General features: G+C 35.3%; 1 protein-coding gene across 1 annotated transcript in view; it reads left to right on the top strand.

The window, feature by feature from the left end:
* Cog5 (component of oligomeric golgi complex 5) overlaps positions 1-13577 on the top strand; it is a gene marked incomplete in the record, with an annotated part of 269280 nt that overhangs the window by 200443 nt on the left and 55260 nt on the right. Inside the window, 1 exon segment of the mRNA XM_013510538.1 lies at positions 9005-9209. Coding sequence (XP_013365992.1) covers positions 9005-9209 — 205 coding nt within the window.

Here is a 13577-nt window from a genome sequence, read left to right as displayed (position 1 = left end):
TTCTTTCTGATTATACATGTTCATACTTAGTAAAAAGATGTTCTACTAGAAGGAATAATTCAAGTTTCAGAAAAAAATAAATTTATTCAAAAAGTAAAAGGCCTGAATAGTCAACACAAAGATTCAAAATAGCTCCTATAAGAAATCTGCCACTTTAATTAGCTATGTGTCATGATTATTTCCAAAATTATTTCTAAGCCTTTTGTCTGTTATTTTTGTATTTTGCAGATAATAATATCTGTCAGTTTGTTAGTTTGTAGTATATATTTTTTTAAATTCTCAGAATCAAGGAAAATACACATTACTATTTTGAACTCATTGAAATGAAAACAGGATTTCTTTTTTGTAATTCAATAATTTTTCCAGAATGTTTCATCATAAGTGTGCTTTTTCACCATTGCTGTTGTCACTTTGTAGCACGCTCTATGTGTGTTATCTAGACTGTCTAACTTCTTCCACCCCCAGCCTGCACCACCACCACCAGAATGTAAACCCCCTTACACAGGAAATGCAGCTTTGGTCATGGCAGTGTCCTCAGTAGCTGGAAGAGTACCTAGCACATATCAGAGCTTCAAATCATCAGTGTTGGTTGATAGGATGGAAAAGAAGGAGAAAGGAATCAAGAAAGAAAACAATGCCCATGCTGTTTTATGCAAACTTAAGTATTTAAATATATTTTTAGGGCCTGGAGTGTAGCTCAGTGGTGAAGCACTTGTCTCACATGCACTAGACACTGAGTTCATTATAAAAAAAGAAAAGTATTTTTTTAAATTGTGCTAAAAAAAATCCAACAAGGGGGCTGGGAATTTAGCTCAGCGGCAAAAGCGCCTGCCTGGTAAGCGCAAGGTCGTGAGTTCGGTTCCTGGTACCGGAGAAAAACCAAAAAAAAAAAAAAAAAAATCCAACAAGTAAATCTTTTTTTAATAGTTTAAAACCTTGTATGTAATATTAGTCTCTTAAAACTCTTAGGCACCTAAAGAAAACTGTTCATACAGATGAGCAGCTAATACAATATTATCTCTCATTCTTTGGAAAATAAGGTGTGAATAAAAAAGGATGAGTGAGGCCAGCAGTTTTTAAGATTTAGAAAATTTTAAGACTTGAAATATTTTCTGCTAAAACTCATTACCTTTTCCTTTTAAAAACAAGAGTGATAATTGAGTCAAATCTTCCTACTAAGAGGACAGCAACTTACACAATTACGAGCCTGAAGCTTAGTTTTTAAGAGTTAGAATGGTGAGCAAGGGCAGAGTACTTGCTCTGATTATCTGTACCTGAGGTCATACAGTACTTTCACTTCTGTCAGGCATGAGGGAGGTGCCATTATCTCAGTCTGACACGCCAGAAAACCACCCTGGAGAGTCAGATCGGCTTCTAACAAAGTGATAGCCTTAGGGAAACAAACATTCAGGAGTTCCCAGGATTTTTTGTGGCAACAGGGCGCGCTAGCACATTCAAAGACATGCAGGGAACATTGGGAGAAGCCTTGGAGGGGTCTTGCTTAAAACTCAGTATTCCAGAGAGTTAGACAGTCCTGTCAATTCATGCAGACTCTCTTCTTGTTTTAAACTTTATTTTGAGACAGAATCTTGCTACCTTGTCCAGGCTGACCTCAAACTTAGGATTCTCCTGCCTCAGCTGTCCAAGGTAGCTAGGATTAACAGGCATGTGCCACATCTATGTCTTAATTTTCTATAGATCTTATTGATGCATAGGATACATTTGTACATTCTGGAGTATATTCTTGGACTTTCTCGTGGCCTTCCAGTTGTGTAGGTGTGATCATTTTAATTCACGCTAGGATGGGGCAGTTGCAGTTTTAATAAGACTCAGCCTAGCTCTCATTTTCTTCTTTTCTTTTGACATGCTTCTCCAGGCCTTTAATTTAGAAGTTGGAGTTCTTATTTTCCTCAGGCCTGAAATATTGAGGCTGATATAGTTCTATGGAACAAAGTTTCCTAGACTTCCCACCTCATGAAACATCAGACTGAGTGAATGTCTTTGGGTGTTAAAACCTGGCTGGGCCTCTGACATGTCCTTTCTGACAGCTGCTCTTTGCTTCCTAAATGTCAGAAATATGGAGGGTCTTCTATTCTAGTTTTTGAAGCATTAGATACCTCCCAGCTTTTCTCATACCTTTAGGACTCAGCAAATGCTCCATGGGAAACTTGTTCAGATTCCCTAACTTCTTCAACATTTCACTGCGGTCTTATGAAACCCTAAAAGTTTGTTAGCCTCTCTTTCTGTAGCAGAGGTCCTCAGCTTGGGACAAACTTGAATTTTTAAAAATACATGTGTGTGTTAATTCAAATATAAGGAGGTAGAAATGCTATCTGATTTGTTACGTATTGCATGCATATATTAAATTATAACGTACCTTATAAATAGGCAATTAATAATAATAATAATAATAATAATAGTATATGACTTTTTAAATAGTTACAAAGAAGTCATATTTCTCCAATCCTCTTCCTCCAGTACTCTCAGGTTATAATTGAAACATGACTCTTCAGGTCCCTTCCTGTCCATTAACATTCATTATTTTCTTTTTTATCTTTTCATATCAGTACTTGAATTTAAATTTTTGAGTGAATCATCTTTTCTCTTCTCAGTAGTTACAAATGCCTGAAAAACATCTGTCCCCTTCATCTGGATAACACACTCATCTTTCAAGTTCCAGTTTAGAAATAAAATGTTCCCTGATACCTACATCCATTTGCACACCCAAACATGAGCAAGATACCCTCTGTCTACTTCTATAGAACTTTTACTGTCCCTGATTCTAGCACTTATTCCCCTGTATTGCAGTGCCTCATCTATTTGCTTGGCTGTATTTTCCACTAGGTTTTGGAAAAAACTTCGGTCTGCCTCCATTCTGTGTTGTGTCCCTAATCAGATGGCTCAGTGCTCTCTGTATAAAGAGCATTCTGTTTTGATAGATTAATTGCTAAAGCATTAAATTAAAATCTAAAAGCTTTATGAATTAAAAAGCAGTCTGAAAACTATGAAAATAAAAATAACTTATTCAATGTAAAATAAGCACTTAAAAGGAAATTGAAATCCTAAACAAATTCTTTTAGAAAAGGAACTCTAGTATGTATATATGTGCTACAGTTTGAGCCAAAAATGTCCCCCAGAGCTCCATGTTTTAAAGACTTAGTCCCTATCCTGTTGTGCTAATGGAAGATGGTGCAATCTTTAAGAGGTGGGGCCTAGTAGAAGGAAGTTCAGTCATTGGGGGAATTGGAATATTGGGGCTGTTGGGAGCCCAGCCCCCTCTCTTTGCTTCCTGGCTGCCACACAATAAACAGACCTTTTCCACGATGATCTACTGTGCCACCAACAGACCCAAAGGAGCACGGCCAACCAACCATGGACTGACACCTCTAACACTGTGAGCCAAGATTAACCTTCCCTCTTTTGAAGTTGATTGCCTCAGATACTGAGTCCCTGTAACAGAAAGCTATTGGATGATAAACAGATACTTGAAAATGGTTGCAGCTACATTAGTGATGGTTGGCATAGGATGGCAGGTTGTTAAATAATTTTTAGAGTTTTCCTCTTATCTTTACTTGCTTCTTTGCAATGAATAAGTGTTTTCATATCATCAGTTGTGAAATATGAAACAGTATTGATTGAGGTAATGAAATAAGCAAACACAGGACTAAAATTTAAAGTCTTCATTAAAATTTGTTCAGTAGAATTTGGAATCAGTAGCCTTTGAAATAGGTAAACTACTCAGTTGAATAGTAGAGTGAGATTTTAAAAAAATGTTTAGAGAAAAATTCCCAAGATTGTCCTGTATATATCAGGGTAAATTCCCGATGGATTAAAGAATTAAAGGTAAAATACGAAATCATTCAAGTGCTAGAAAACAAGTCAATAGCTTGGGGGGTGCTCTCTGATTCAATATCCAGAAGCAGTGATAAGAAGATCTGTAATTTAATTGCATTAAAAATTTACGTGGCCAAAAATAATCTTAAGAAAATAAAAAGACAATGGCAAACCAGAAAAAAATCTTAATTTACATAAAAGAAAAAGAGTTAGTAGCCCTAATACATAAAAGCTTCTATAACAACAACAACAAAAACCCAATAGCCCTATCAAGGAAAAAAAGTATAGCTATCTCTTAAGTATATGAAATAGATGCTCAACATAACCAAAAAATAGAGAAATGGAGCATAAATGTACAGTGATACCTTTCTCGTCTATCAAATTAGCAAAACTTTATTTATTTATTTATTTTTTGTCTTTTCTTCCAGTACCAGGAATCGAACTCACGACCTTGTGCTTGCCAGGCAAGCGCTTTGCCACTGAGCTAAATCCCCAGCTCTAGCAAAACCTTAATAACATATTCTCTTGGAAATTTTGTGGGGAAATACTTCACATACACTGGTCATCAGGATAGGAGTTTTCTAGAAGGGAGTTTGATCCTAACAAAGTTAGTATTTATTATTTTATTCAGTAATAATTCCTCAGTCTCTTCCATAGATACACTGGCAAAATATGGAGAATTATTCACAAGGCTATTCATCATATCATTATGTGGAATAGCAAATAATGGAAATGCCCCAAATGTTCATCACTAAAACTTTAATTAAACTATGGCACTTTCATGAAATAGAATGCCATGCAGCTATAGAAAGATTGGGAGTGAGGATAGAGGAAAGAATGAGGGCTATCTTTGTATACTGCTAATAAGTACGTGTATAGTTTGCTGTTGTTTACCTAAGAAAAAGAGTGATGTAAATACATTTCTGTGTCTTCTTTTAAAAAATGAGAGGATAAACTCTAAAACCCATAAAAGTAGCTACCAATATTTGGAGGTAGAGGTGAAGAACACATGCGAGGGAGATAAGGATAAAAGGAATGGAACTAGGGTGGGGGAAAAGGGAAAGGAAGGACGGGAAAAGAGAAAGGAAGTAAGGGAAAAAGAAAAAAAAAGTACAAGATAGTCATACTACTAGTTTCTCTTTGCTCACTGAAAAGAAAGGTTTATGCTAATAGAGTTTGGAGAATTTTTTATGCCCATATCTTGTATTCTGAGTAACCACTTTGAAGATAACAATACACAGTGTATTAACTATTGTTATTTTCTTATTGTTTTGAAATTTTGTTTGTTTATTAAAAAAATAAAAAAAAGGAAAAGGTTAGACTTCTTTGCATATACTTTGTTGTGTAGATATAAATTTGAGGCCATATACCTATTCTATGTTACTTATAAAACAAACCAAAAAAAGAGAAAAATTTCCTAAAATTGAAACAAAAAATGAAGCAATTAAATGTAAATATATGGCATAATCACACAGAGAGGATGTCTTTTGATTTTCTACTTACTCACTTATCTTTGTTTTGTCATTTCATTTTGTTTTATTTTGAGATGAAGTCTCACTGTTTTGCCCAAGCTGAGTTTCAACTTTTTATCCAGAATTCTATCTCGGGGGCTGGGGATTTAGCTCAGCAGCACAGCGCCTGCCTGGCAAGCACAAGGTCATGAGTTCGATTCCTGGTACCGGAAGAAAAGCAAAAAACAAAACAAAACAAAAAACCACAGAATTCTACCTCAGCCTGCCTCATAAGTGAGATAACAGAAGCACACCATTGTGCCTGGCTTAACCTTTACTTTTAAATACACTAATTTGTTTCTGTTAATCCTATTGAGATATACTTAGAGTACAGAAGGACTGCCCCAAAAGCCAGTCTTTCCAATATTCAAGATATTGGTGACAGCATTGTTAGTGTCAGACTGTTGTACATATGACTTTGATGAAAGTAAATGATTAATTATGTTATACCATAGTGAATCAGGATTTTCATCCTGAGAGAAAGAGGATATAAAGTGGATGAGAGCAAAATGAACTGATGAGATAGTTTTTCTTTAATCAATATAATTTGATAAATATATTTCATGCCTGAAAAAACCTAGAAATAATGAATATTCCAGTATTGTTGAGCCTTTCTGGAAACCCAGGTTATGGCCTTTAAACATGATTTTCTATTAAAAGAAAGAAGGATTCCTTAAAGAAATGAGTGATACCAGGTCTGTGGCAGGAAAGACCAGGATAATTCTGTGACCTCTTATTCCAAGAAAGGAAAATGTCAGAGACTACCAAGTTGCATTGAAAAGGCTCAGAAAGCAATTTGAACAGGCATTTACTAGAGATGCAATAAATTAAGCATCAATAAAGTTAATAGTTGCAAGGAACTTAAATGCCTTAAATATACCCAAATCCATGAGTTCAACTTACATTGCTACAAACACTTCAACATTGTTGTAGACCTTTGAAAATCAGTGAATAAAGGGAGAAAACTCAAACTCTCACTCCTCTATACATATTTCAGAGAAGCCAAATAATTTATGATAGAAGTATCTGTATATAAAAGTTTTGTCTCTAATACATGCAGAAGGAATGTTAGACTATCTTCATTTTATAATCACTGACTTAATATAGACAATGGTTATTAATAGCTGCTAATTTCATTAAAAAGGCAAGCAGTACACAAATTTAGACATTACATGTGTAGCCAGCTTGTCAGAAGTTATGCAGCTTAGGATTTCCTGGATATTGTGGCACATGTCTCTAGTCCCAGTACTCTAGGAGATTGAAGCAGGAAGATCACAAGTTCAAGCCCACCCTGAGCAACTTAGTGAGACTGTATCTCAAAATTAAAAAAAAAAAAATTGGCTTGGAATGTAGCCTACACACACCCCTAGGATTTGATCAAATTATGACCTATATCAGTGGTTTTCAAATTGGTTGCCCTTTAGAATCACTTAGTGTTTAGAAATTCCAAAGTGTGGGCTGATGTTACAGTCTCTCAGAGCACAGCACAAACATGGAGATTTCTTAAAGCTCACTGGTTGTGTGAGTGTGCAGCCAAAGTTGAAAGGCACTATTTTAGATCCAACTGATAATTTACAGGAAATAGAGGGACAAGAGGGTGCACTCAGCAAAATGGAAAGTCTGGGAAACTCTATAAGACAGATGACCTAGTTTCTTAAGGAATCAAAAGCAATAAAAAGAGAGGGAAAGTACAGATTCGGTTTGGTGATATATCAACTATTTTTTTATATGCACTACTTATGAATCCTAAATTCATTTTAGAGGTTCTAAATTAATCAAGCAAATGTGATCAGTGATTGTTAATTTAGTAAAGTATTACAAGAGAACTGTGGATATAATTTTAAAAGAAAACAGTCCCTGCTATTAGAGATACATGATGAATATATGAATCAAATATTTGACTTGTGCAAAATAATTGGTAATGGTAGGGAGGAATGGCTAGAGATACAGAAAAAAACAGGATTGCATGGTAATTGTTGAAGTTACGTGACAGATACATGGAGATTCATTATACTATTCTCTGTGTTTTATATATTTGAAACCTGTAACACCACTGTTTTCAAAATTTCAAGGAAAGCATTTCAGGCAGAGGAAGGCAGTCAGCACAGAAGAGTAAAAAAAACAAATCTGAACCTGAGCAGGGTGGCATGTGTCAACAGTCTCTACTACTGGGGAAGCTTAGGTAGGGTAGTGAGTTTGATGCTTGGGCAACATAGCAAGACCTCATATATATATATATATTTAGAGACAGAGAGAGAAGTGGAAAACCCAAGAACAAAAGGGGTCATGGAGAGAGTTTCTCAGAGTTATCCTCAGATCAAATAAGAAGAGATCAGAAAAGTGCCCACTGTTTTTGGCAGTTAAAGCGATATTGTGACTTTGACTAAAATAGTTCCATTGGCACTGTGTCATTTGGAAGTCTGGTTGCAGTCAGGAAGAAGAAAAGAAATGTGTGTAGGCTATTATTACACAGCAGCAGGACAGTGGCTACAAGGGGACAGTTACAGGGTCAAGGGAAATTGTGTTGCCACATTCTCTGTAGTTTTGGTTTTTCATGTTAGGAGACGGAATGTTTTATTGATCTTGGAAAGGAACTAGTGGAAAGTGGAAAGCTAAAATACAAAAGACATACAATAAAAGTGGAATAGGATCAAACCAGAAGTTGAAGTTTGTTTTTGTATAGAATGGGCACTTCCTCCTGTCCAGCAAATTGGCTACTAAAACCGCTGTTGGCATGGGTAGGAGGAGTAAAATGTTAAAGGGATTCTTTTCAAGTAGCCTTTATTTTCTCCTTGAGATTGGGGGTGATCATCTTCATATTATAAGTAGACTGATGGTTAGAGAGTTAGCAGGTTGGAAAAGGCTTTATGCTATGTATCCCAACTTTGCTTTTTAAAAAGGCAGGATTGTGGTATAGAATGTGTACTCAGCTGGTATAGGATTCCATAACTTGTGTTTCTGCTATTAATAGCAAAATTCCATAACACAAGTTTTGGAATCCTATACCAGCTGAGTACACATTCTATACCACAATCCTGCCTTTTTAAAAAAAAGTTGTAATCCCAGCACTTGGGAGGCTGAGGCAGGAGGATCGCCACGAATTTGAGGCCAGCCTGAGCTACAAAAGTGAGTTCAAGGCCAATCGGAACTGCGTAGTGAAACCCTGTCTTAAAAAGACCAAAAGAAAAAAAAGAAAAAAAAAAAATACCAGTAACACAAAACGATTTACTGAGAGAGGGTATGCTGTGTAGGACTTGAAGCCCAAGCATTGTTGATCTTGGAAAATGTTCCACCTATACGTGAAAAGAATGTGTTTTTGTTACTTTGGATGAAGAACTGCATAAATGTAAAGTCAGTTGGGTGTTAGTTTTGGTCATTTTCTATATCCTGATGTTCTGTGTTCATCTTTTATCAGTTATCAAGAGAAGAAATTGAAATTTTCAACAGTAATTGTGTGTCTGTTCATACCAAATGAATTATATAAGTGGAAAAGTAGTTTTACTGTCGCATTATTTTAAAAAAAATCATTGGAACATGTCTGGTTTGTGCTTTACTGTTGATCTATTTGCCACACCATTTTTAAATGTAAATGAAACATTTTTGCTACAATTTATTGCTTTATCATTTACCTAACCAATGTTGTTAATTTTGGTTGGCAGCATCTATGTTTTTGAAACAGGCCTTCGAAGGAGAATATCCTAAACTATTACGCCTTTACAATGATTTATGGAAGCGTCTTCAACAGTATAGTCAAAATATCCAAGGGAATTTTAATACAAGTGGAACTACGGACCTCTATGTTGAGGTACAAAACATGGATGATGATAAACAAGATATATTCATACCAAAAAAGCCGGATTATGAGTACGTTCGTTTAATTCGACTTGTTTGTTGGAATGTTAAGGATTTTTGATTTTTAAAAATTTGTATTAGAAATTAGAAATTTGGAATACGCTAAACATGCAAATATTTGTAATGAATTTTAAAATTTACATACTTTAGGAGACTTTGTAAGACTTAACTGAAAAGTCAAATTTCACCCTAAGGTATATTCTGGCTCCTGCTACAGTCACTGTTAGTGTATAATACTAAATGGGATAATTTGAAGCTAGAAGATGAACATATGTGGTCATTGTGTTTTAATTTTTATTTAATGACCTGTGATTACATCGGGCAACATCATTATTGATAGGCCGTTTACATAAATGTGACACAAAAGGATCTTGCTTGTTCAGAAGCTGCAGGGGAGATAAATCATCCTGGGATAGGTTTTCAGTGTGTTAGGAAAAAAATGTAATCAAAACTATCCCAGAAAATTCCTCAGATCACACACAAAGTATCATAATGCAGCCATATTTAGGAGCCACACTGGAAACCAGTATACCATATTTGAAAGAGTATTTTTAATTTTCTGTTTGAGCACCAGATAAAGAGATTGTCTTTTACACTTTTCTTTAAACACTAGACTCATTTATAGTAGAAAGGCTGATTAAAACAGTAGCAGATTCTTATCACCTCCCTTGTAAGAAGAATGTTGCATAGATTCATGAGTGCTGTTAAGTAATTGTTTCTCTTAATTTTTTCCCTAAGAACAAGTTGAATTTGTATGTTCTGTAATTAGAAATCCTGACTCGTCAACTAAATGGCCAGAGTAGGCTGGAAAGAATGAGACCAGATTGTCTCCTCAATAACTGCTTTATGGTAAATTGATGATTGATTTAAAACTAATAAAATGGAGACAAGAGAACAAAACTCACATCTGTTAACCTACAAAGAATTGATATTGTTTAAAAATTTAAGGAGATTACATAAAATAACATAGAGTATCAATGTATTTCTACTTTCATTTTTAATCCTTTTACCAGCACTAAAAATATGGAAATATATACAACAAATGATAACAATGGTTTATCTCCAGGAGATAATTCTTTGTATTTTTTTGCTGTTAAAATAAACATACATTACTTTTACTTTTTTTAACTTTCACAAAAAAGTGGTAGATTCAATGGGGAGGGGTACCAGAGTGGAAAAGAAACCAATGTTTAGACGAATGAGACATAATTATCGCCCTGTAGAGACTAAATGCAGGAAAACGTCATTGAGGAAATGAAGTAGGACCCATATTTTATGAAGTAACCAAAAAAAAAAAAAAAAAAAAGAAGGTAATAAAGAAACCAGCAGAACAGATTTAAGATAGTCTTTTGAAAAATAAGGCGGAGATGAAAACATGGATTTGATCCAGGTTACCTGAGTCTAAGGAATGTTTCTTTGTTTTTAATGATATAGGGAAAATTGAGAGTATTGTAGATACATCTCACCAATGGAAAGAAAAGGAGATGGGAAATGCAAGAAAGAAAAGAGATAATGGATGGAACAAGATCCTAGAGAGGAATCAGAATAGTATCAAAGCACAAGTAGCCAGGGTTAGCAAGTACTGAGTACTTATAGTGTTCATACTGAAGTTTTCAGTAATGGTAATTGGTAGAAAGAAAATGAGATTCAATGGTAAGAGAAGATCTCTTCAGAGAGGGTGATGTTTGACCTGAGAGCCAGGTAGCATGAATGAGTCGACAAAGAGAGATCTGGTGCAGATTACTGTAGGTGGAAGAGCAAGTTCAGAGGCCTTGAGGAAATTAAGATGGGGAGGTTTGATGAGTAGAAACCAGGGAGCCTAGAACACAGTGAGTGAAGAGAAGGGTGTGTGTAATGTTGGGCAGAGACAAAGGGAAATATGAGAGTATGTAGGGTCTCAAAGGTAAGGGGGTTGGAACATGTTCTAATAGACTTGGTAATCACGAGGGGTGATAAACACTTTAAGTCAACAGCCTGCGTTCCATGCGAACAACTAAGGGGGATCAGCACCCAGGAAGAGAAATGGGAAATGGAGGGTATTTTGTTTCTATACTTGATCTTAGCCAAAAGGCTGAGAAGTGATTGTATTTTGTTTCTTTAGACAGAAGATGATAGCACCTTGAACTAGGATGAGCAGATAAGGTAGTAAGAATTGGTCAGATTAATTCAAGTTGTATTCTAAATCAAGATGCATTTTAGAGGACAAGCCAGTGGAACTCTCTGGTAGGTTACATCTGAGAGGAAAGAGAATCAAGTGTATGACTAGACAAGTTGGTAGAAGACTGTTAAGATTGGAAGAATTTTTTAAGGCATTGTATTGAATTTAGATTTTTCTTTTAAAACTGGCAACTTGAAAATGCAAATAGGTTTACTGAAAAGATAATTCATTGTGAGTTAGGGCTAGAAATATATGCCATAATGGGTCATTCAGAGACAGGTACAAGGTCTAAGAACTGTGTCATTAAAGGATTTTGCATTATGTGAACATCACAGGTTGTAATTACAGCAGCATAGTGTGACTAAACCATACTATGTTCCTCTTGATATGATCAAGAGGTAGGGTTAAACACAAGACATAGAGGCTGCTACTGGTATAGCACAGTATGGTGCTTTACAGGAAACATTAGGTTTTATAAGTAGAAGAAATACATTCGAAAACAATGAAAACAGTAAACCAGTAACGTAATCATTTATTCGTATACATATTGCCTCTTTTCCTTCAGGGCTTAGTCAGCCTTCACTTGCCACATCCTTCCTAAAATTTGGATTTGAAAAGTAGCTTAAGCCTATATGCTGTCTTTCTTGCTTTATGTTTCTTTTAGCACTTATCACTGTCATCTTCCATATTGAGCTCATTAAATTTAGTTTTGTATCATTTGTTAGCTTGTAAACTTTAAAAGGCTAGGGGACTTTCTAAAACTGAGATCACACTGATTTGCCTGCACCTAGGAAATACTTGGCAGATTAGAGAGACTTAATAATATTTGTGGGAAGAAAGGAGATAGAAGGTCAGGCATATGGAAATTTGTCTTTGAATTTCGAAATCTTAGAGGTAGAACAGTTCAAAATGATGACTCAAATTTGGAAGCTCCATAGCAGAGGTTAAAAAACAAGGTCATTATAATAAATGGAGACCTCTAATACAAGACAGGTTTTAGAAAAGTTGCATATTTTGACATTGTAGTCACCAAAGATTTTTTGCAGCCCATTTGAAGAATAAGAAGAATGTTAGTAACTCATATTCAGGGCCAAAATTTCTACTGAGAGATAAGAGGCTTCCTAAGGTCTGTAGATGACAAGAGTAGACACAGAAAAGACATTTATATAGATGGCATGGACTTTAGTTAGAGAATTGCCTAAGATAGGTTTAGACAATAGTTCTTCTCTGCTACATGTGGTCTTTGCATTTTCATCTCTTATAAAAATTATATAATTTATACTTGACCCACCTGTTCCGTTTACTAGATTATACAGCACTCGTAATCTGTATCTCCCTAGCACTCGTCAAAGTGCTTGGTGCATTGTATTCTCAGTAAACAGGTGTTGAGTGGAATAGCTCATGAATGAGAAAGTAATGAGAGATAACTATGGAATTATAAAGTAGGAGCCAAGAGCCTTTTGATCTGTAGGCTTGTCAGTTGACCAGAAGGGTGAGAGAAAGAGAAAGCCAGGTTTCATATGTATGGAGAGCAGGTCACATGTTGTCAAGGTTAACATTTAAGATGAAGGGGAATTTGTTCTTTAAAAAAAAGACAATGGAAAGGCTGATAGAGGGGTTATAAACAGAAGATATGAAAATACTGCTATGGAATTATAGCAGTAAAGAAGCAAATAGACATTTACTAGTAATTGTCAAAGGAAAATTATAAGATCCAATCATTTGCCTGCTAAATGAGAATGTAGAGGGACTGTTGAAAACAAGTGGGAAAGAAATATTGAATAAGTTAAGTTTTATTTTATGAAGAATATTGCAAAATAAATTAGAACTCCAATTGAGTGTATTTATGTGATAAGGCTTTAATAAAAACCTTTTATTTTGCCCTCATTCTTATCAGTACTAACACAAAAGGGAAAACTAAGAATCCAGCTCTGTGCCCATCCCTGTCGGTCAGCTGTGGGGGAAGGGCCGAGGACCGGAGCAGGTCTCTGCAAGCTTGCCTTGCTGTGTTTTCACACTCTCCGCATTGCATTTGCTAAGTAAAGGAATAGCTTGCACTAGGATTAGTGGGCTCTTGTACTTTCATTCTTTTGCTTTCAAGTGACATAATATATTTGGTACAGGTACATATTGTATTACATTTTTTGCTAGGATTTATGTGTAAATAAAAATGTAAATGAAAATGCTTATGTGATTTTTAATAAATGTTTAATTATGAAATA

This window comes from Chinchilla lanigera, unplaced genomic scaffold, assembly GCF_000276665.1.
Source record: "Chinchilla lanigera isolate Chin_1 unplaced genomic scaffold, ChiLan1.0 scaffold00009, whole genome shotgun sequence".
NCBI lineage: Eukaryota > Metazoa > Chordata > Mammalia > Rodentia > Chinchillidae > Chinchilla > Chinchilla lanigera.
The sequence above is the reverse complement of the archived record's forward strand: the minus strand, read 5'-3'. Positions and strand labels throughout refer to the sequence as shown.